At 40.2% G+C, this 25652-nt stretch overlaps 1 protein-coding gene across 1 annotated transcript in view; it reads left to right on the top strand.

The window, feature by feature from the left end:
* LOC116896971 (EGF-like and EMI domain-containing protein 1) overlaps nucleotides 1–25652 on the top strand; it is a 566362-nt gene that overhangs the window by 34878 nt on the left and 505832 nt on the right. The window contains exon 2 of the mRNA XM_032898550.1: nucleotides 22876–23010. Coding sequence (XP_032754441.1) covers nucleotides 22876–23010 — 135 coding nt within the window. The remainder of the gene's footprint in view (nucleotides 1–22875; nucleotides 23011–25652) is intronic.

Consider the following 25652-nt stretch of genomic DNA (forward strand, 5'->3'; position numbering starts at 1 on the left):
TCTGTTCCTCACTGGGAGAAGCCTTTTTTCTCTTCCCATCTAGAGGAATAATCTAAGCCATGGCAGAAGCTAAGCAAAAGTGCAGACAGAACATGGTGCACCTGCCTGAGTGAATTTCTGAAGGCTTTGGATGTTTTACTTACAAAGTCACAGTGACATGAAAATTGCTTAGTGTAATGGTAACATTATCAAAGGTAGATAAAGTAATAGGTAACTTATACTTCGTAGTAAATATGTGTATGAAGAGATTTTTATGAAATAACTAGCGATGATTTGATCGCTCTGATTATCAATATTTATAGGTGAAAAAAACCCAAGGCTTAGCGTATTTATGTAACTTGTCGAAACCACACATCTAATTTTCCACAGAAGCTTGACCTGATTATATGGTTTTCTGCCTCCCAATGGCATACATTTGAACATTAGCCAGAACTTACACCGCTTTTGTATTTAAAATATAAATATACTTTATATGATGATTAGTTTAACTGTCTACTGACACAATCCGGAGTCTATTTTCAATTAGAAATAATAGACCTTAAGGGGCAAGGATGTAGGCTGGTTGGCAGAGTGCTTGTCAGCATATAGACAGGAAGTCCTGAGTTCAGTTCCCGCACCATATTAAACCAGGAGTGGCTGGTTTTTCCCATAATCCCAGTCGATTATAATTAATCAGGATGTTAATTAGTTTCATTTATTCCTTTCCCTACTTGTAAAATGTCTCCAACTGTGAATAAAAATCATCCAACAGTTCCCTTTTGACATGGGCAGATTACCTCAGAAATTTAGAATCCAGAGTCTAAGAGTTAGGAACTGCAACACCCTCATATTTCTGGGTTACTTCTCAAATTCAGGGACAGCCTGGGCTACAAGAGACCCTGACAGAGAGGAGATAAGAAGAGAATGCAAACATCCCATCAGTGGGCGGATAGTCAAATTCCTCCTCTGGAGGGGACCTACCTGTCTGAGGAGGCTCTTCTGCTTGAGACTGTTGGTAATAGTTAAGGAATTCTGCAATCCTACTTTTGGGGGTGACACTGAAAATTCCAAGAAGTTTGAAATGTCACTGCTCTTCCACAGCTCTTCCACAGCTCTCCTTTTTGAGCAGTCTCGATAATGACAAATGTGAGGAACCAGTGTTAACTGTTTCTGGAGGATTCTGCTAATTCGATCTTTTAAATGTTGTAAGCAAAGAGACAATTACTGTGGCCTCCCAGGGTGGTGGGAAGAGGTGTGAGATAGTAGTGTTTGTCTCATGTTTTTAATTAACATGTTTGTTTTTAGGGTGCCTTTTCTTCTTTGACATTTCTCCCTCTGGACTCAGCAAGTTTTTGAATTGCTGGTTCTCTTGCCAAAGGAACATCCTTTCCGAGAGACTCTAGAGATGCGGAAAGACCCCGGAGACATGAGGCGATGTTAATTAGTACAAGTAAATAAATGGCCTGTTTATTCCTATGTGCATTTTCCTGCTGTCCCTTCCATTTTTAAATTAAGAGGTAGCAAATGTGTTTGTGGTTGAATGTAGTAAAGTTTCCCATATTCCTTTGGGTTCAGGTATGTTTTCCCTACTTGCAGAAAACGTGTTCAAAAGCAGAAGCATATTGTCTCTTGAGGCAACACGCCTCCTTTTCATTGTTGTGGCAGGGTGGCAGGCCTCTATGCAAAAGTGGTATCTGAATAATATTATGTAATAATCTGTCATAATAGCCATGCATACTTACTTGTATTTCTTTAATGTGAAAAATTGTGGAGAGTGGGATTTAAAGAAACAGGAGTGAAGGAATTGTCCACCATTTGCATAAACACCTGCTTATCAAAAAAGTGTTAAGATATAGATGTAGGATCTTCAGAAGACACTGTCCATCTTTATCTTCAGGCTGCCTCATTAAAATGAAATGCTGGTCTACTTTGGAAGCCACTGAAGTTAGACTCAGTACTTTTGCTTGCATTAACCCTTCAAATGACAGCGTCATGGAATGGCTCTTCCTTACTTGTATTTGACTTAATCTTTTACAGCAGAGTAGCCTAATCAAGAAGCACTGGAGAGCAGTGGTGGTAGGGAGTTTGAACCCAGGACCTACACTCCCAGTGCTCACGGTAGGATTGCGCTGGTTAGAGTGCGTTTCAGTTGCAGAGCGCTTGTCTAGTACCCATCAGGCCCTGGGCTCAGTCCTCTGCACCACATAACAAAACCAGCAAAGCAAAGTCGGATTGTGTCACTGGATGCTTACTCTATGACCAGGGTGAGTTTTGCTTACTTAGCATATTAGACTTTTTTTCTCTTGCTCTTCTTCTTTCTGAAATTTAGTGCTACTTACTGTGACAGTCCAGTGAAGTATCACCTTGTATGATACTTCAAGTGGCGTGCTCTATGACAAGCTTCCAATGGGTCGTATTAGTTCAGGTCACTGAAAGGAAATGAACTGAAGTCTAGAAAAGGGGGCGGTATGGGTGAGTAGGGATTAAATCATCAGGTCGGAGGGTGCTGCACTTCCTACCTCTTAGACTCACAGCATCTAGAATTCTGAGGTAACCTGCCCATGTCAAAAGGAACCATTGAGGTGATTTTTATTCACATTTGGGGACAATTTTGAAGTAGGGGCAAGGAATAAATGAATTATATTCTCAAGAGATGATCCGTCATGTCATGGGGATATATGCTAGGGTGCTCTTGCTTCAACTAGATACTGCTGTGTGGACTTCTGGACTAAGACTAGTTAGTGAGAAAGAAATACAGACAGCATCAAACCATATATATGTGTCAAACTGTGTAACCAGAGAGGCCAAGTATGCTCTCCCATATACTTTATGACCAAATATGAGATTCAGAATGAAGTCCTTGGGAGTCAGATGACGAGGAAGAGAAGTGTAGCTGAGTTACTCACACTAAAGGAAGAAAGCATAGTACTTGCTCAGGATTAATTCTTCTTAGTGCTGGGTTTTCCCTATTACTTCTTTAACTTTTAAATTAACATGTGATTACAGTAATTACATCATTTCCCCTTCCCTTTCCTCCCTCCAACTGCCCCCATTTATCACACCTGCCTTGCTCTCTCTCAAATTCTCGACTTTTTCCTTAATTGTCTTCAGTTGTTAATATAAATATGTATATGTGTGCATGCATGATAGGAACATTATAAGACATAGAGGAACAGGAAATAGACTGTGGGATTACCTAGACCTGGCAGGCAAGTCACACACATGCAATCTCAACCACACGGCTACCTAAATGAGACCTGACCATGGAAGACACTGATACACATGCTAAAACAGAAGGGGTAAATTTCATTGAGTCTCACCCCTAAGCAAAGAACTACAGATGGCCAAGAAAGGCTAACTCCTCTAGGGAATCCCATCATAGGTTATCTAATACCAAGTGGTCAGCCCTGAAGACTTGTATGTTCATATGATATTGACTGAGCGCTGATTTTTAAGAGAGACATCCCGGGGAGCTAAATGAGCAGCAGTAATTCAACAGATAGTTTCTCCAGTGTTTTGTTTGTTTGTTTGTTTGTTTTAGTCAAATAATGTCTTTCCAAGCTACCTTGGTGGACGGGGGAGGGGTTCCAAATGTCATTGCTAAGTGTCAGTTTAGCACAAACACCAAACACCATTGGCAAATGGTGAGCACTGTGCTCTATGTTGAACCTTCTGTGGCCTCACTCGATTAGAAGTATCATCTAATTGTTTTAAGCTACCTAAAATACTGGCTGTGTGTCTTTCAGTTTTATCTTTCAGATCACTTTTCTTAGCCCAAATTTCAGAACTGGGCAGCGGGTATTAGTTTGAGGAGGCACTGACATGGGCACAGTCTCAGTTTCAGGTTGTGGTAAGTCCAGTGTGTATTAGAAAGCAGCTAGGGACTTAGAACAGTCCATACCACTCTCCAGAAACCCACAAATGCTGTCTGTGCTTTATTTCTTAAGTACTTGAGGTCTCTGTTGGTGGCTGGTGGGTACTCGACTTGTGGGAAGAGGAAGGTTTTGGGAATAGGGTAAGCCACTTAGCCCTACTTACTTTTATACGTTGAAATTTTACAGAATATTTGTATGACTAGCAGTAAAAGGAGAGTAATATGCTTAAAATATTTAAAGTTACCATATTATCAAATGGCTAGAGTGATTTTGGCCTTACTGGTTTTCATAGCAATAAAAAACAATTATCTACAGTCAAGGCTCATGAAATGGTTTATTTTAACAAGAATTTTTCTGAGGATCTAGCCAGATTCATTAGTTTCTCGGTGGGCTTCCGGCACAGAGTATAGAAATAAGCAAGGAAGTAAATACCACCTGCTTTTTGAAGAGTCGTTTTCAGAGAAACTGATTACAGCTTTAGAGTAATTAATACGAAATCCATAACCCATTAGTTTTATCATTTGGCTGTAAAACTTAACAAATTACATTTTGGGACCAGTGTAGCATAACGAAAATAACACCTCATATCCAGAAGGATAGTCCAATTTCTAGTTTCTGTGAAAATGGGAAGTGCTTTCAGTTTATCCATTTATTTATGACAAACTTAAGATGCTAAAATATAGCCATGCTTTGCACCGGTGGCGAACATTCATTCTGTTTTGATAACCCTGATTATTCCAATGTATAAACATGCAGGTTTTACAGAACTAACCAATAATTAGATATCCACACTAAAATCAAGCAGTCACGCTGGTTCTTGTCAGCACAGCTAAGGGCAATTCAAGGTAGGTTAAAAACTGTTTTTATTCTGAAGAGGTAAATTACAGGCAAATTGAAATAAGGCCCCTAGCTTGGAAGGTCCTTCCTCTGGAATTGTGATAGAGCTTTACCAGGCCTTAAAGTATAGCTTGTCATTGATTCTATTGTACTTCATCCTTTCTCAATGTTTTCTTCTGTAATGTGCATACGTGTTTGTGGTGTACATGCATGTGTGTGAGTGAGTATGTGTACTTCCATTAACATACAGAGATCAAAGGAAGACCTTTTCCTTTCTATCATTTTCCACCATATTCCTTTGAGGCAGGGTCTCTGACGCCATAGTAGGCTGTTGTCCAGAAAATACTGACCCCACCACCAAAGTGCTGATGTTATATGTATTATTATATCTGACTTTTACATGGGTGCTGGGAACTCGAACTCATATCCCTGTGTTGTAAATCTTCTAACTTGCTAAATAATCCCCTTAGCCCCCTTTCAAACTTTTATATATAAACCAAACCTTGGCCTGGCAATTCAGGTGAATAGATACATCACCAATTTTTTTAAAAGAACCCAGCGAATGAAACTAATGTCAGAAGAATCAACAAAAATAGAAGGGAATTTCCTTGATAAAAGCTCATGAAAGATTTCAAAAGTCTATATGTGAACACATAAGGTATTCAGCCACAGACTAAGGAAGTGGCAAAACCACTGAAAAAATTGACCAAATACTTTCTCTACTGAAAAGTTTTGAGTACATAAAAATATACATGAGAAAATGTAAATCCCTGATGTCTCACTTCTAGTGTCTGTTACAGATATTCTAGTGAGTTCATTTTCATCAGTATTCAGTTCATGCTCATGTCATGCCCAAGCCTAGCTCGCATCACACAGTTTTTGATTGGCCCAGCCAGAGGCAGGCTAGAATTACAGCAACCAATGGAAGAAATGTACATGCTCAAGTCACATAACAAAAACATAAATAAAACAGAAGACCAAGAGAATGTATCCTTTCCCCCAAACCTAGTAGTTCTACAAAAATGTTTTCAAATGACAATTAGCTAGATGTGCTCCAGAACACAAAATTTAAAAGAAAAAATTACAAGCATGATCAAACATTTCAATATGTTTTTTAAAAGACATGAAGGAATGCCTCAGTAAACTTAAAGAGAATAGTAATAAACTCCTGAATGAAGTCCAAGAAAAACAAACATATGGCTGAGTGCAGGCAATTTGGAATTCGAAAGCTCAGTAAAGAGATGGAAATATTGGGGAGAACTCATGGTGAAATAAGATGGGATTGCAACACTTAATAACCTAATTGGAAAACTTAGAGAGAATTGGACCAGTAGAATGCACTAAGTAGGAAATAGATATCAGGGCTTGAGATAATGTTGTGCCACTCAAACAAGACTTTGAAAAAGACAAAAATACATAAAAGAAGCATGTGGAAATTCAGTGACACCACAAAAAGACCAAAGCTGTGTATCAATAGCATCGAAGACAGAGAAGAATTCCTTGTCAATGGCATAGACCAGATCTTCAATCACATCAGGAGAGACTTGCATACACAAATATAAGCAGGCTGGGGATTTAGCTCAGTGGTAGAGCGCTTGCCTAGGAAGCGCAAGGCCCTGGGTTCGGTCCCCAGCTCCGAAAAAAAAAAAAAAAAAAAAAAAAAAAAACACAAATATAAGCAGCACACACAGAACAGGAAGTAGACAAGACTGGAAAAGGCATGGAATCACTGGATGTATAGAACAAAGAAAATGTATGGAAACCTACAAGATAAAAGCCACAAGTCACATATACAGGAAATCCACTAAAGTAATAGCTGATTTCTCAATGGAAAGTTTAAAAACCAGTAGACTCTGAAGCAATGTACTTCAAGTTCTAAAAGACCACAGATGCCATTCCACATTATTTTACCCAGAAAAACTATTTATCATAATGGATAAAGAAGGAAAAATTTCATGTTATATATAGGCTAGAAAAAGAAATCATGTTCACCAAATTATCCCAACAGAGAATACTCAATGCAAGACTTCAGACTAAAGAGAGGAATAGGCATAGCCAAGAGACTATAGAAATCAAGTACAGAAACACATAATTACTGAAATGTAAAATAGGACTAATAACACAAATAGCAAATAAAACCAAAACAAAAACAAGTGAGCAGACAAAACCCACCGAATTGGCAACATTGAACACCTTTTAAGAATCTTCATGGTCACAATTCCCCAAACAAAGACACATTAGCTGAATGTATTAAAACAAAGACAAAAACAAAAGCAAAAACCAGATTCTGTTTTCTCTTGCCTACAAGAAACTCTTCTTACTTTGAAAGGTAGCCTTGGGTGCTGTCCTGAGTGGGAGAGAGCACAGTAGTTTATCTCTGGGCCCTATGATCAGATGCTTCTCAAGAGGGAGGTGTCTGCTCTGTGTTACTGTGTCTCTGCATCCATCCACATATCTTACCCATTAGGACATTTATTTGTTCATTTCTTTTTTCATATCTTCGAGAGTTATTAGCAATAACACTAGACAATCTTTTCTTGCCCTTCAAATTGAAGGAAGGAAATTTGCATAGTTGACTGTTTTAAAAACACAATTTAGCAGCTTTGCAGATTTAAGGTGCATAAAACCATGATTCCTTCGTGTTCTCCATCTACCATCTCTTTTTCTTATGTGCGTGTTCCATGAAGCCTATAATGTTGCTGGATCATCTAGGCAGAGTCTGTAGTTACATCTTCCCTGGTTTTGGTTGGTATGGAGCATGAAGCATGAGAAGACTATTTACTGGGCCCTTTACCTGAACTGCTAACACATGTGAGTCTTCAGAGCTGGTAAGGATTTTGTTTGTTTTGTTTTTTAAATTTTTTACACTGAAGGATAATGTGCATATTTTAAATCAGGTTGGCTCCACCACATTGTTGTGAGGTAGACTAGTTTAGCTGTTGCATGTCCTAAGCATAAAGCAGACTCTGAATCCTTCATAGATTTAAATATTTAATTAATTAATTAATTAATTGCATTCATTTGTGTGCATGTTTGTGTGTGTGTGTGGTGGGGGTAGGCTGGCATACACGTGCCATGCCAAATGTGGAAGTCAGAGGACCCCTTGCAGGAGTCAGTTTTCTCCCTCTGCCATGTGGATTCCATGATTGGGCATGAGCTTGCCAGTAGGTACCTGAATTTGTTGAGCCATGTCTGTGGCCCTCAATCCTTCATAATTTTAAAATGGGTGCTTAGAAAAGAATAGTGAGTCAACAGGGAAAGAGAAATAGACTGTCACTACAGAGACAGAATTTGGTATGCTAATTTTTCCTAATGAACAAGTAATGTCGAAAATAATATTATCCAAGAGAATGACAGAAAGACACCAAGTTCTTACACATCCTGACTTTCCCTTAACCATACAGAGGAGTTGGAATGTTCCTGTGTAAATAGCATCGTGAGACATTTAAATTGGAACGAAGGAATAATGTCCTGGTCAGACTGAAACACTGGGACTTGATAGCAAGACTAAATCTCAGAGGAGAGAAAGGAGATCACACACACACACACACACAGACATGCATACACACGCAATCAGTTACAGACACACACTCAGACAGATGGAGACACACACACAATCAGTTACAGACACACACACAGACACACCTCTGAATTCATGGTGGACACTCTTTAGAAAGCTGTTAGCAAGAGTTGCTTGAAAAGATGTGGGCAAGCAGTAGCTGCAGAAATAAATATCTGGAGTTTGTTTTCCCCCCAGAATGTAAGAAGAACAAGAAAGACTCACTTTTAGGCCAACGTTCATTTGTAGGACAGTGAAAGAAATTAATATACTAAGGATATGAAGACATCACAGAAAGTATTATCTAGATTACAACACACACATGAATCATGACACAGGGAGAAGAACTCAGATGTGAGGTTGCTCTGGACACTTTGTCACATTGTGATTGGAGACATGTTTGGACTTGGTGACAGGAAGAGAAGAATAAAATGTAAATATCTCTTGTATTTACAACACTTTGAATAGCTCAAAGGCTTTAAATAGTGATGAGCTCTTAATTGACTGAGATATTTACATACCTCCATAGTGCTGGGCTCAATGGTCTCCAGGAATTAACCCTAATGTTATGAGCCCCTCCTGATGTCAATTGTTGAGATGCGTTGTTGCCGAGTATGAGGTATTCTGTTCCCATACAGAGCTATAATTAAACCCACGTTTCCTAAGCAACTACATATGCAGACTACAAAGCCTTAGAACACACAGGAATTGTTTTTGAAAAGAATTTGCAGTGAGGAGATTCTAGGGTGACCTATCCAGTAAGCTCATGTGTTGTCTTAACATGTCTTGAACCTGGCCTTGTTACAGAAGCAGAGAGTGGCGGAAACTGTTGTTTATAACGGGCAAACATACTCGGCTTTCCTGGCGATGGTACTTAGGCAGAACCCTGAAGAAGAGATGAGGATTTAGACGGATGCGTTGAGGGATGGCAGGCTGACAGACGGCTTGGACAATGGGGGTACTTGTGTGGTGATTGGAGATGGCATGTGTGATATGTGTTTGGGTGTTTCCTGAAAATCAACACAAATTTGAAGGAGAACCTCAAGCTTTAGAAGATGTTCTTGGGGGAAGAGGGATGGTGGGACCAGTAAACTGGCTCAGCAGACTGAGGGACTTTGTTCAGTCCCTGGGACTCATGTAGTGGAGGGAGAGAACTTCTGACTACAGGTTGTCTTCTGACACACACACACACACACACACACACACACACACTCACACACCACATAAATGCAAAAAAATAATGTTTTAAGACCTAAAGAAGAACAAAAAGCATCTGTCTCCACTTGGAGAAAACATGGTGGAAGTGATGCCCAAGTAAGCGGCTGAGAAAACAGGAGTGACAGAATAATGACAGCACAACTGAGAAGGAAGCACACTGAAAGGCCCAGTGTTGCCTCAGAACCCTCAAGACCATATTCTTAACACAGAGGAGATGTGTTTGTCCCGGGGGGGCAAAGGGCAGGGAATAAGAAACAGAGTCAGGAGATAGAGGGCAAGGGAGAAGGGGAAGGCAACAAGGGGGAGGGGGAAGGGCTATTTATCTGGGGCAGGGGTAGGTGGAGACAAAGGCCTGCCTCTGGATAGAGCAGAGACAGATGTGTCCCATAGAAAATGGCAGCTTATAAAGGTAAAAGGGGAAACTTCATGTTAGCATGAGGTGTTTGATTTTCATTGTGAATGTTAATTAGGTGAACCAAAGGGAGCTTTTGATTCCTGGATTTCAGTACTTTGAAAGCTGGACCTTGGTAGTCAGCCTCAGGACAAGGAGGTGGCCAAAGAAAGGAATAGACCTTGGAACCTCTCTTTAGGAGTGTGATCTAAGTTTTCATCAAGGCAGAGGGAATGGGAAGAAGCACAAAGCCTACCAAAGCCGTGCTTCCCGTGCTGGCCAGAGGCCCTACACAGATGAGTGGGAAAATTAAGGCAGTAGGGTTATTGGTTGGGAGCTAAGGCCCTTGAATAAAGTGGAGAGAAGAAAAGGACACTCACTCTCCTGTCCTTAAAATTAGATCGTGGGCCATGACGGCATGACTGCGTGACCCCGTGACCTCATGACCGAATCCGTCCTGCTTAGGTAGAGTAACAAAGGGAGCAAAGCCATGGAAAGCTATGCCTCTGCTTGTGAATTGGTGTGAGGTGAGGGACCCATCTGTCCACATGACAGAGGTAACACACCCTCTGTAGATGGCATGTCCCCTGTGTGAGGTCAGAGGAGAAAGTGAAGAAAGCGCTTCGGCTCTGGAGACGCTGGTTCTGAAACAACATATAAATATCCTCCCTAACTTGAGAGCTCTGGTTATGGTTTGGTATTAACAGGTTTCTCCTTCAGGGGTTCCCAGCGTGGTTAACATATCTCCATGTGTTATCACTCTCTGGTCCATCTAGTCATTGGAGGGATATTAAATAAATTTACAGCTAGCTACTGCTATCCCCTCGTTATTTGCTGGGTGTCCTTACACCCACGAATCGCTGTGCAGGTGCTCTGAAGCCTTTCTGTATTTCAAAAACACTTGTTGAGTGAATGAACAGGATGGTTTTTCTAAGGAATTGAACCCCAGCTCTCAAGTGTAGCATTTCCAGATGCAGTGTAGCTGCAAGTGGCCTAGAGTTGCATTGACCTCGCTAATATCTCAGCACAAGACGCAAACTTCAGCTTTCACACCTGCGAGTTCCGGACTAGAAAACCTAAAAGCTACAATCCCATCAGTTCCCTTTTGTTGACAGCGCTCTGACTTCACAAGCAGCCGGCCATAGGACTATATTCCTGGGCTATACCTTTCAAAAACTCTTAACGGAATCCAGAACTGATTGTTTTGTGCTCTCTCTTACTGCCATCCAGATAAATACCGGTATCTTTTGTGCCATCTGTTTTCTAGTTTCCAGATCTATATTTATTTCATGCTTCTATTCTGTTAAAATATCTATTTATAAAAAAGCACATATAGTTGACAATTTGAGGTTTTTTTTTTTCATCTTGTGTTTTATGAGAGAAATTATTTGATTGTTTTTGGACGACATAATGATTGGGGGAAATTAAAAAGCAGAAGCGAAAGCAGGGAAGTTGTGGCTTATTCGTTTGTAAATGAGAGGTGGCTCCTTTCAGGGCCACAATGCTATCCTATGGTAGGGCCCTCATCCCCCAAGGTATCCCTTTCCGATTCTCATTGTGCAAACACATCAGAAGAGATACTTACCGCCTATAGGCAGGAGGTAGTAATCTCCTTGGGAGTGGGGTGGGGTGGGTAAAGTAGGAAACTGTCTTCCCCCCACTTCTACTCTTTTGGGGCTCAGTTCTCTAATTAAAACTGGTGTTTTGGAAAGAGAGAACATGAATTCAGACTACAGTAATAAATTATATCCTTGCCTCAGATGGAATTAAAATGACTGTGGACTTGAAATTTCCCTGGCTCTGAGAACTTAATTTGATATTTTCTGTTGCACATGGAGAACTGATTTGCAGAGAGGCACGGGCTGTAGGATTAATTGAAGCAGCTATCTCTTCTGGCGCATCTAATCTTACATCTAATTATCTGATCATCTGAATCGCAAATACAGTAGTTAAAGGGGATCTTTGAAAGGGCAGCCTTAAAATGTAAATACTAAAAGGGAGCCTTCCTACTTTCCAGCCACAGACAGGCAGACTTGAAGTAGCCCTTATGTTATTCATGGCACTGGGTCAGAAGGCCATATGCAAATGAAACAGTTGTTCTGTGGCTTCTAAAAACATGTGAAGGAGCTTCTGAAGTTAGAGCTAGGCTTGTTTTGACAATTAACCCCCATTAGTATTCTGGACCACATAAAGCAAAACTCTTAAAAGGCTCTCTTTTCATGAATGTACTGTCAAATTGACTTCATCATTTAAATGGGACTGTAGACACAGTAAATGATGAGTTGATATTTATACAAAGCATAGCCTTAATTAAAATATTATGAGCAATTAAACCGAGTGTTCATGGGATTATTGTACATTTATATGTAGCAGAGTAAAAACATTGCATAGGACTGTTAAGCTTTTTGTATGAATCTAATTAACTTTGACAGGCTTTGGGCTTTTTTCCCCCTCTTATTTTTAGAAGTGCTGCAGATAAATGTAGTTGCATCTGGAAAACTTCAAACAGTTTTGATCAGCATCTCAGGTCTGATTGAAAATGTGTGTTTTGAGACCCTGTCTTAAATAGGCATTGATAGACAAGCGCTGCGCTGCTCCTTACAGTGGGAACCTTGGTGGCTCAGAGATCTGCAGCAGCAGGCTGGAATCACGACTGCTTTTGGCTTTTGTCACAGTTCAGTGTCAGGTGGTCACTGTCTGTGAACCGGACTTTTTATATTTGGCTCTGGTTAACGCTGGGGTGTGAACGCAGAAGCTCACACTGCCAATTCCCAGAAAAACAGACCGGAGGGCTCTATCTCTCCTCTTCTGTGCACTTCTGGAGTGTTTGGGGAATGGAGGTATCAGGAGCAAACCCAGGTTTCCATAGAATCCCAGTAACTCCCTCCCTGTTTCAGAATGTTTCAATGTTCCTTCCAATCGCCAGTGGAATCATATTAAAAGGCAGGATCATACAGGGTGATTCAACGTTCAGGGTACGGTTTTAATTAGCCATTGATTTCAGGGAGTGGTTAATGGTGGAGGAAGGGGCTCCTGATAAAAACAGTGAGGAGTGAGTTTAGTTCTTACATGCATTCATTTTTCCTGCGTATGTGTGTGGGTACATGTGTGCCATGTTCTGATTGTGGAAGTCAGTTCTTTCCTTCTACTATGAGGATTCTAGGAATCAAACTCAGGCTATCAGGCTTGAGAGCAGGTGCCTTAACCTGATGAGCCATCTCAATTGCCCAAGACCCTCCCCTGCCCCCACTTTGAACCTAATGTTGTGAACCCAGAGGAAGCAGTGCTGTCTGTCCTCAGACCCACTGTGTATATAGGAACCCCTGCACATGTAGCCAGAAAAGGGCTGTATCACAGGCCTCCCATGAAATGAAGGTTTGTATTAGTCTATCTCTTGAGTGTGTGTGTGTGTGTGTTTTTTTTTTTTATCTTTATTAACTTGGGTATTTCTTTTTTACATTTTGATTGTTATTCCCTTTCCCGGTTTCCGGGCCAACATCCCCCTATCCCCTCCCCCTCCCCTTCTCTATGGGTGTTCCCCTCCCCATCCTCCCCCCATTACTTCCCTCCCCCCAACAATCACATTCACTGGGGGTTCAGTCTTGGCAGGACCAAGGGCTTCCCCTTCCACTGGTGCTCTTACTAGGCTATTCATCGCTACTTATGAGGTTAGAGTCCAGGGTCAGTCCATGTATAGTCTTTGGGTAGTGACTTAGTCCTGGAAGCTCTGGTTGGTTGGAATTGTTGTTCATATGCGGTCTTAACCCCCTAGAGCTCTTTCAGTCGTTTCTAAGATTCCTTCAACGGGGGTACCGTTCTCAGTTCAGTGGTTTAATGATGGCATTCGCCTATGTATTTGCTGTATTCTGGCTGTGTCTCTCAGGAGAGATCTACATCTGGTTCCTGTCGGCCTGCACTTCTTTGCTTCATCCATCTTATCTAGTTTGGTGGCTGTATATGTATGGGCCACATGTGGGGCAGGCTCTGAATGGGTGTTCCTTCTGCCTCTGTTCTAAACTTTGCCTCCCCATTCCCTCCCAAGGGTATTCTCGTTCCCCTTTTAAAGAAGGAGTGAAGCATTCGCATTTTGGTCATCCTTCTTGAGTTTGAATTATCTCTTTAACACCAATTTTTGTACTTTATCTGCTAGGTCACTGAAGAAGGGCCCCTCCCCTGGCCTTAGGGGACATAGTGCAAGGTTACGTAGCCTTCATGAAAGCTTGTTGTAGCATAAAAGTTGTTACAAAGGGAAACAGCCCTGGCTGAGGCTATCCCTCCAGGAGTCTGTGCAATCAGTTGTGTTTCTCATGATTTCCTCAGTCCTCTTGGAGTATTTAGAGTGGCTAGTACTGGCCTAGGGTGGTCTGGCTGGCTGTTCTTTTGCTCAAGGCAATAGGGGCAGTAAGGAACTAAGGAGTCAAATTACCCAATTTCCAACATCTTGATTATTTACGGGAAAATGAACATTCGGAGTGGGTATTATAAGAATTTGTAAGACATCATAAACACTGCTGATAATTTTTAACGGATCCCAACAGTGCTAACAACTGCCCAATTCCTCAGGGAAGAGTTAGTCTCCTCCTCTGTCTCATTCTTGCCCCTTTCAAAATCCCAGTTATACAAGGTCGAGGAACAGTCAGAATTCCATTTTCAATAAATTCCAACTAATTGCTACATCCTTAGGACTCACGATGGACCATTTGCACTGTAAGGCCCATGGGAGGTTTCAGAAATGAAAAAAGTATTGGATCCTTAGGTAAGAAGAAAATTATAGACAGTTCCAACTAATTGGAACTACGTTGTTCCAAGAAGCAGATGCAGCAAGCTCATATGCTAGAAGAATAAACAGTGCTAGATGTCGCCTTAGGAAGGAGAAATAATTATTTACATAGTGATTTATTCAGCTCAGGGTGGCTGGACATGATAGGAGATGCTAAGATGTGATCTCTGTCCTTAAAGAACATGTGTCAGAGACAGAGGATACTGAGATACAGGAAAACAATAAACATACAGAAAACCTGGGAAGGGTTAGGTAATTGAATACTGTGATGAAGGCTGGGCTGTAAGTGACTCAGAATTCAGAAAAGTCGGTGATCACTATGGCCAAGAAACACAGAACCTTTCCTAAGGAAAAAAAAAATCACACTTTCAGGTTGTTTGATTTTTTGTTTTGTTTTGTTCTGTTCTGTTTTTTTTTTTTTTTTTTCAGTTTTTAGCAGTCAGAGGAAAAAAAAGACTCGGTAGGAATTAGTTGTATTCGGCGGTTGTCCTTCGAATAGCATCTCTCTTCATTCTCTGACCCTCACTAAAACCAAAAACAAACAAAATCAAAACTCCCCAAATTCCCAAAACAAAAATTCTCAGCCTCCTCTACCCCCCAAAAACAAAACAAAAAAACTCAATTTTTTTAAAAAAAGGAACAACACATTCATCTACAAATGACTCACTCAACCATTATGCTCATATGTGCGTGCATTTAATATGCTGGGGCATGTGTATGTATGTATGCATGTGCAATTCAGCATGATGAATGTCTCCCTCTTTTTATAGATTTTCTCTTCAACATGTAGTTTTAACATTTTAAGATACCGGGCACGAAATGAGAAAATTTCCTTGTTAGGGGCATTGAAGTTTAGAACAGAGGCAGAAGGAACACCCATTCAGAGCCTGCCCCACATGTGGCCCATACATATACAGCCACCAAACTAGATAAGATGGATGAAGCAAAGAAGTGCAGGCCGACAGGAACCAGATGTAGATCTCTCCTGAGAGACACAGCCAGAATACAGCAAATACATAGGCGAATGCCATCATTAAACCACTGAACTGAGAACGGGACCCCCGTTGAAGGAATCTTAGAAAGGACTGAAAGAGCTTGAAGGGGCTTGAGACCCCATATGAACAACAATGCCAACCAACCAGAGCTTCCAGGACTAAGTCACTACCCAAAGACTATACATGGACTGACCCTGGACTCTAACCTCATAAGTAGCAATGAATAGCCTAGTAAGAGCACCAGTGGAAGGGGAAGCCCTTGGTCCTGCCAAGACTGAACCCCCAGTGAATGTGATTGTTGGGGGGAGGGTGGTAATGGGGGAGGATGGGGAGGGGAAGCCCATATAGAAAGGGAGGGGAGAGGGGTTAGGGGGATGTTGGTCTGGAAACCAGGAAAGGGAATAACATTTGAAATGTAAATAAGAAATACCCAATTTAATAAAGATAAAAAAAAAAAAAACACACACACACACACTCAAGAGATAGACTAATACAAACCTTCATTTCATGGGAGGCCTGTGATACAGCCCTTTTCTGGCTACATGTGCAGGGGTTCCTATATACACAGTGGGTCTGAGGACAGACAGCACTGCTTCCTCTGGGTTCACAACATTAGGTTCAAAGTGGGGGCAGGGGAGGGTCTTGGGCAATTGAGATGGCTCATCAGGTTAAGGCACCTGCTCTCAAGCCTGATAGCCTGAGTTTGATTCCTAGAATCCTCATAGTAGAAGGAAAGAACTGACTTCCACAATCAGAACATGGCACACATGTACCCACACACATACGCAGGAAAAATGAATGCATGTAAGAACTAAACTCACTCCTCACTGTTTTTATCAGGAGCCCCTTCCTCCACCATTAACCACTCCCTGAAATCAATGGCTAATTAAAACCGTACCCTGAACGTTGAATCACCCTGTATGATCCTGCCTTTTAATATGATCAGAGTGACCCAGTTCTTTAAAGTGACCCAATAGTTTAAAGTTATATTTAAGTCAGTGTGGTGTTGACTTCTATATGTGCAGTGAGATAAAATTTGAACTACATTCTGGATGTAGATGTCCAGTTGTTTGATCACCATCTACTGGAGAGATTACCTTTTCCCTGTGGTGTGCTCTTAGTATCCCTGTAGAAAACAAGCTGACTCTCTTTTTTTTCCGGAGCTAGGGACCGAATCCAGGGCCTTGCGGTTGCTAGGCAAGCACTCTACCACTGAGCTAAATCCCCAACCCCACAAGCTGACTCTTAGCTCTTGAGTTTATATGTGGCTTCTCTAGTCTGTTCTTTTCTTCCGTGTGATTTATATTAATGTAGACCTGTTTTGATCATTGTGATTCTGTAGTAGGTCCTGAAATCATGTAGAGTGATGCTTTCAGCTCTGTTCCTTTTGTTCACTATTGCTTGACCTATTTGAATTTTGTTTACATTTTTAGCTTTCTTTTGGGTCCATAGGGGTATTAGAAGTTTTACTATATACAGTCAACCAATGTTGATAATTTCACATCAAAAAGCATGGCTTATCTTCCCATTCATAAATATTTTCTTCCTTTAATTTCCTCAGTATTTTTAGTGCTTGATAAACAGATGTTTCCTTTGATCGGAGCAAATCTCAGTTTTAATGGAGGCTTATATAATCTGGGGCATCTTCATGAAGAGTAAACACATCTTATGTTACCAATTTTGTACAAGTGGTACACTATTTGAAAGTATCATTTAACCTCTTCCAGAAGTGAGTCCTTTTATTAACTTCAAGGGCAGTTCATACTTGACTGTAGTGTAGGCCCCTAACAGAATTGCTGATACATCATAAAAGCTAAGAGAAATTTTGGAGTGACTTCATGAATTCTTCATCACAGGATCTTCAAAGCATGTGATTTCTATTAAGTTTGAGTTAACTGACTGTTTATGCCATGAGGTTGAACATACATTAGTATGAAGGGCCATGTTTTAGAGAAAGAAAATAGATCATATAAATCAGTCTTCATAAATAACTTCTCAACATAGACCCAGGAGATGGGGAGAAGCCAGGAGAGTAGTTGGGGGAGGAATCAGCAGACAGATACACATGTTACACAGGGATGGTTAGCTGGGCTTCTCTAAGTAACATGGCTCTGTCTTCTGTTTGGAGAAACAGGTACTGTAAAAATTTAGCTAGTGAAGTCTTTAAGTCAGACAGATATTAACAGGGATCAAGAAGGCTGAGTTGGGGTGGATTAACTAGAAGGAACTGGGTATAGACTGAGTGGTCAATGTTTGTAGACTGTGTGGTCAGAGTCAGATTCACAAGGCTCTTGGCTTTGTGGTAACCAAATAAGTAAGGCAAATAAATGCTTACAGTTAGTTCCTTTTAATTATGATCAGTGCAGAGGCTTAGATCTTCCTGGGGATCTAAAGAATGCATAATACATTTAGATGATTACAGAGGTAGTCAAAACAATTTAAAGACATTCACAGATAATGAATTTTTTATATAAATGATTGGATTTTGAATTGTAAGGTGATCATTTAAAAGGAAGGAGAAATGCACTGTTAGCCCATTACATCCTGGATCGATGGGGACCACCCATTCCTTTTAAGTCCTTTATGCATCATTGCTAAGAGATTGCCCAGGGAACACCAAATCTCATTTATAATGGTTATTTGAATATTCTATGTAAATGCTAATCTTCTGAAGACTTAGAGGAATCATTGTAGATTAAAATAAGGAATAAAGATCTGCATTTATAAGAAATTAATGATAGTTCTGAAATTGAGGAACTATTTAGTGCTGGGAGAAATAAATACAAATTGTAACATCTATCTGATGGAGTTTTGTTTAGATTGCTTCTGGTGATAAACCATCTATAATAATATAAATCAAGGCTGGTGTTTGCTATAAATTTGCAATGTTTAGCATAATTTTCGTTTGCACTTCATACTAAAGTGACACCAAGAAATATGAGATTAATAGTTAGTTATTAAGTGGAAATGACTTTCATAGCTGTAGTCATTTTTAGAAACGGTTACGTGTAATTCATTTAGGGAGCAGAGGAAATTAATTTGCAGCTGCGGAGAGATCCAGCTCATGACAATAAAGCAGGAAGTGCACACAGCAATAAACTTCAGAGCCATGAGGGTGCTTTCCTTCCTGAGCCCTCATTTGGGTTGCTCTGCTCTCTCAGTCTATGGAATCAGGATGCTCCACTATCAGTTTGAGGACAAGTAAGGCCAGTCCCTGGTCTCCAGTTATGTCACAATATGAAGGAGCACAGACTGGGGCATACCTAAGGGGATCGAGGGTCAGAAGCAGCAGAAGCAATGTGCTGCCTTGTTATTAATTTTAATTAGTGTTTTCATTAGGAAGTGTCAGTTTAAGTCTTCTTTGAAAGAAAATGACACATTATCCACTTTCATCTGTTTCACTGTGTGGCAAATTAGTAGCGATGTAACAATTAGATGTTGTAGATTGTTATTTCTTTGAGAAATTTATCTCAGTTTACTAATGCGATGAAAATCTACACCTGACATATAGCTAAATGTGGATTATCTGTCACATATTGCTCTGAACCCTTCCCATGCATTAAATGATATGTACATCTGGATTACTGGATCCCCTTAAAGACCAAACAGTCTAGTCATTTATTTGGGAACAACCAGATTAACACCCTCTTTATATCACCATAGAACTAAGTTAGAAATAATATTTTAGTCTCGAGCCAAAAGATCACATTTAAGAACTTAGAAGGTAGATTAAAACTCTTTATCGAAATGTTTTTATGAATATATTTATAGGTTCTACTTCATAAGATATCTGTCAAAGCTAGGTAAGATCTTTTAAAACACTTATAACAAGAAGAAGAAGAAGAAGAAGAAGAAGAACAACAACAACAACAACAACAACAACAACAACAACAACAACAACACAGGAACATTTGGAAACAAAGTAGACCAGAGTGGGGATTGGTGGTTGGACAACACAGAGCAGTGGTGTGCTGGGACTCAGGGGGTATTCACTAGGGTGTGAGTGTGGATGTAGGCAGAAGTGGCCCTGAATTTACTAAGAAGGAGTGTGAGGAGACAAATAATACCTCAAAGTAAGTTTATGGCATGGAGTAAATTGTCCTTTGTGTCTCTTCCCTTCTCCAGGGACCTGTTAGGATGGTAAGTTCCACGAGACAGCCACCTGGTTCTAGATAAGGTAGCAAGGATAAGAGGTAGAGGGAACCATCCACATCAGGCAACCATACTGACTTGCAAAAAGTCTCAGTGTGCTGGAATACAACACAGGGCTATTTGTTTACTTACCTAATCAATAAATTATGTCAACTTGTTGCCCATGTCCCCATCATTACACATCATTTGTTGATTTTAAAGTCACTTGTTAACTTATTCCAGTTCAGTTTAAAGCCTGTGTGTATGCATACATGAATGAATGAATACAAATACATCTTTATTCGGCCTTACATGTCAGCCTTAACATCTGGTTCCTCCTTTCTGCCACTGCAGACTGGAACCATGATTCCAACAGCACCCAGGATCCAACAAGGACAGCAGAAGGGTCTGTTGTCATTTCTGTCTGAGACATCTCTTTTTCTGCCACATGTTTCCCTAACAGCCCTTGTTTTTGTGTTGGGAGAGGAAGCAGGGAGTAGCAAAGGATGCTGGGATTCTGCCACAGATAAAGAAGGTACCTTAGATTGCTTTCTTTGCTTGGATCTGAACTTGGTGGCTTGTATTTTTAATGACATTCAGGTGACCCCAGACAAGGGTAGGATTAAGCTAGAAATTAATAGTGCCTAACTCTTGTACATGATGGACAGAAAACCTTTCTTATATCAATTTAAGTCCAACTAGACAGCTGATATGACTTCTAGAAACTCTTTTTGCCTTAATTGTGCTTTGGCTTGAAATACTATGGAGGGAATTGTCCTTAACCAATCCCTGTGAGGAATTAATAAGTCTCCTTAATTATTTTTGAGGACAGTTTACCTACTCTAGATAGCTTGGTGATGTGTCCTTTACTGGCTAGTCCTCCTAATGTGCCTCTGTTCATCACTTCCTGTCAGTCCTTTATGATAGATGACACATACCCAATGTCTTATTTTGTGGAATGCTTCTGAAACAATCCATTATGTGTACAGGTACAAAATAAATAGCTTTCAAATGAGTGGATTGGTGGGTAGATAGAAAGAGACATTGTACATTGGAATTCAATGTGAGCTTCTGTGTAATGCATTATATTGTTAATAACAAAATATCAGACATTCTTGCTCATTCTATTTGGGCTGCTTGGCTCATAAAAATCACAGAACAGCAAATAAAGATATATTTGTATTCATGTATATATTTGTATGTCTATACAGGTAGATATATAATACATGGTGTATATATTATATACTTGTTTATATATGCATATATATATGCATAAGTGTTTATATAAATATATGCATATATCTCTATATATGTATATATATATACAAATATACTTGTATCCTCTATATTAGCAGATTGTTTGGTTTTGTTTTTCGAGACATAGTTTCTCTGTGTAATGGAGCCCTGGCTATCCTGGACTTATTTATGTAGACCAGGCTGGCCTCAAACTCACAGAGTTTGCCTACTTTGGCTTCCAAAGTGCTGGAGTAAAGGCATGTACCACCATGCCTGGCTAGCAGATTCTCAAATGCTAAGAAATTCTTTAGGCTTGCTGCCCAATTCCTGATCATTTTAAGGACGCCTGTCTTAGGTGCTATTTTTATACTTCCTTTGTTATTTCCACCTTTAGTTTAAGTATTAAAATGTGCTATGCAAACTCATAAATGAAGTTCAGAGGTTGGCAATGACAAATCTAAACAATTGCCTTTTAGAAATGTATGTGAGAAATGAGCTGTGAGATCTCGTGGTGCTAAAGGAGGGAAACCGTGGTCAGTGGGGGCGGTGTCACTGAGTCACATTTGGGCACACTTTTAGGCATTTGTTTATCAGTATTAAGTTTGCATCCCCAGGCAAGTTCACAACGATTTTTTAGGAGCTGACTGTGACAATTCCGAGTTCTTTTTTTTTTTTTTTTCTTTAGCTGGCTGTGAGTAGGATCCCAGTGTAAGGTAGACTGCATCAGAATGTCAGCTTTCTGGAGTTAGAAACATCAGAGTTGGACTAATCATTCCCATTCTCAGTTTGTGTCTGTGTATGGCTTGTAAAAGGCCTCGAAGGCATGGAAACCATGAGTGGTTTGCCCAGCTTGCTACTATAATTAATATTATTCCAAATGAAGACTACTTTGAGCCAGAAAATATAGGTCAATACCAAAAGAATTCTTAAACTTATAGAAGCTTCTAAGATTATCAGTACATTCTAGTCTTAAAGTCCTATGAGTCTGGACTATCTTTCTTTCAGGCTCTATTCCTACAGTGGGATTCTGCAGAGTGATGCGTTCTTTATTGTCAACAGACCTTTTGATGTACTCCCTTCCTTCCCAGTTTGCCTTAGGTGAGTGTCTTATAACAGAGCAGGAAGGAAGCCCGGCAAGGAGGTTGACAATTATTTGTGTTTAAACAAACATCACATTACATGCGAAATCAAGTTAAACATACAGATGGAAAATATTGCTCAGAAATGCGTTCCAGGAAAGATTGAAGTTCTTTGATAAGCTGGCTGGCTTTTTCTTCATGGATATTGAAAATTCTGACATTGTTTTCCTTTCTAAGCTTTGTTTCAAAAAATTCAGAACTCAATAGGCAGCTTAATGATCTGAACAAGTTGCATATCTCTAAGATGTTCTGGGTCTTCAAAATCTATTTCAGTTTTCTCACTTCCTGGCCTCAGAGAGCACAAATATTTTACCTTAATTGACACATGACAATTGCACACTGCTATGAAGCCTGAACTTTAAAAAAAGACATTGGCTGACTTTTTGCCTGTTACTTTCTTTTTTAAAAGGTTTATTCATTTTATGTAAATGCATTTTTGTTTTGTATATGAGCATGCTGTCTTCATGCACACCAGAAGAGGGCATTGGATCCCATTACAGATGGTTGTGAGCCACCATGTGGTACTGGCGATTGAAGTCAGGACCTCTGGAAGAACAGCTAGTGCTCATAACCGCTGGACCATCTCCCCAGCTCTCACTTGTTACTTTCTTTATGTATTTCTCTAAGCCATTACAAACCTTTTGTGAAAAATAAATGGATAAGCGCCCATGCTTTGTACAAAAAAACCTTGCTCACAGCTTCTCGTGTAACTGCTCATTTTTTCTTTTTGTGAAGGCCAAATGTTTGCAGAGAGGAGCAGCTGACCTTGGTAAGACTGTCACGCCCATGCACCCGAGCTTTCATAGACACCATCCAGTTCTGGAGACAAGGCTGCTCAGGCCCACGGTGGTGTATGGGATATGAAAGAAGGTAAGGTGATGTCCTAACTCCTGTGACTGTTAAAACCCCAAACCAGAAACCCCATCTGTTCCTAAATACTTTATCCTGTGAGCTGTAGGAAGTGGTGGGATAATTAAGAAAGAAGGCTAAGGAACACTTACCAAGAAAATTCACAATTATATAGTTTCCTTAAGGAGTGGGATAGGTGCTTATTTTGTATTAAACCTTGACGATGTGTGAACTATTTTTGGTTTTATGACACCAATTTTACCTCAGGATATGATGTAGCATTGAAAGCTAAAGATCAGAGAACCAGCAGAAACAAGGGATATTGTGTTGGTTTGCTAAATTTGGCTCTGCTTGATCCAGGGTCTCTGCAGCTGTGAACCAACATCTGACCCGCTCTTGTCAGAGTAGAGCTCTTTGAAACCACAGCTTCTTTAACTTTACTACAGTCTTTGAATGCGGATCGACACAGCAGGCTGTTGAGAGTGGGGGAAAGCAAGTGTCCACAATGCTTCCTACAAGTCCAGGGAGACCTTAGGTGTTTCACAGATTTAAAACGGTTTTCACAAATCTTCTGATGCAAATGGCTGATAATGGGCTGGGTTTTATGTAAATGAATCAAAAGGATCGAAACTTATGATAAATCTTAATAAGAAAGTGTGGTTCCAGGTTAGTGAACTCATTAATACCATGATACGCAGTGAAAAGCTAGGGCGTTTCTAAGACTCTAGCCTTTTCATTGTACAAGCATGACAACAGTGATAATACAGATTAAATAATCTATAAGTGTAAATATGCATATGTGTGTGTATGTTTATCCTTTAGGTGAATATTCTTTGGGGAGGTGTTTTAAATTGAGAATATTTAATTGACAGTTAAGTTAGAACAATTTTCCTGTTTATCACTTGCTTTGTGGCCCTGAGTTAAATTCCTTTATTTCTCTGAGCATTCGTGTGTAAAGCTATAAAAATAATGGCACACATGGATAGCATGAGGAGTGCAGAATACATGTTTTACACATGCAGCATAAAGCTTGATACCCGGAAGGTGCTCAAGATGTGTGTTAATACAAACCAATAGCAATGAATTTATCACAAAAATTAGGAGAATGATTATAGTATATATGTTTTTATTGATTAAAGGAGTGTGTATGTGTGTGTGTGTGTATGTGTGTGTGTGTGTGTGTGTGTGTGTGTGTGTGTTCCTCCCTATGTGCCATGGCTCACATACAGAGGTCAGAGGTCAGCCCCGGGTGTTGGTTTTCAGTTTTCAGGTTGTTAGAGGCCAGGTGATCTTTGCTCCCTGCTGCACGTGCTGCCTTTCCTGGCCAGTGATTTCGGGGAGTTCTCCTGCCTCTGCCTCCGATCTGCCTCTTAGGCATACTGGGGTTATAAATGTGTCCCAGTTTTCATATATATTCAAGGGGTTGAACCAGCTCACTAGCTAGGAGCAGAAGTCGTTTACCAACTACGACAGTTCTCTGGCCCTAGAAATTGTTTTTGAAAATGGTTTTAAATTTAAATTTTTTGTATTACCCAATTGTGGTTTAATCATTGTAAATATTGATCTGAACCAAAGAAAATACCCAGCCTTGTCGCTGCTTAGAATTGGGGGAAAACAAACATGAATCTGTAACACAGGCTTCGTCTGCTCTTCGCTGAGTGCTTACCGTTTAACAGTTCTGCTGTGGCACTGATTGGGAAGGGTAGCAACGTAGGAAAATAATTGGCTTCTTGCCACACATCCCCTTCTTGTTTGGCTATACATTGAGTCATATCCTAATTGGAAAGATGTACACACACAAAAAAATACTAGGCAGTATTTCAAGATGTTGAATAATTAAATGCCATAAGTGATGTTGAAGCCAATAAACTTTGTTTGTAGCAATAAAGAGAGTTGATAGAGAGCGGCGAGACTCTAGAGGAAGTGGAAACAGAAACTAGTTTTGAATAATGAGGGATTTGTGCTAGGACACAGGACAATGTACATGAATGGAAAAGAAGGAGCTATAACTTTGAGGATAAAACGTACATAGAACTTTGATTTAATAGGAAATCAGTATGCTTTGACATATTGGGCACCATGGTCGGCAGACAATTCAACACTGTGGTAAACATTCTGTTCCTTTCTCATGAAACTGTCTTTGAAATCCCCTGGTACTGTAATTGCTACATCCCAAGTAAACTTTTGACATTGCAGAGGCCAGAAGGGAGGGCCATTCGCCCGGGGCTGGAGCTGCAGGCAGTTATAAGCTACCACAGATAGGCACTGTTAACTTGAACCCTCTATAAGACCTCTGAGCCATCTCTGCAGCCCACACACATACTTTTACCCATCGTGTACTGTGCTCACTCTAGGGGCACATAACGCTTTCATCAGTTTATTCTTTGCATTCTCCCTAACCCCAACTAAGGACCGTCACCCTTTTTTTTTTTTTTTTACCTTAATTCTGGTTGAGAATGCGAGCTAGAGTGGGACCGATGTATAATGACCCTCTGATGTTAATCTGAAATGCATAAATCTTCTTTTCCAGGGTTTCAGTATTCTTCTTACAACTTTGGATTTCACCCTTGATAACTTGAGAGGTCTTTAGGATAGACTGCATTATCTAGATATTAGGATAAACTGCACACAGGGTCTTTAATCTTCCTCATGCTATGCCTAAA

Source organism: Rattus rattus, chromosome 3, assembly GCF_011064425.1.
Source record: "Rattus rattus isolate New Zealand chromosome 3, Rrattus_CSIRO_v1, whole genome shotgun sequence".
Classification (NCBI taxonomy): domain Eukaryota; kingdom Metazoa; phylum Chordata; class Mammalia; order Rodentia; family Muridae; genus Rattus; species Rattus rattus.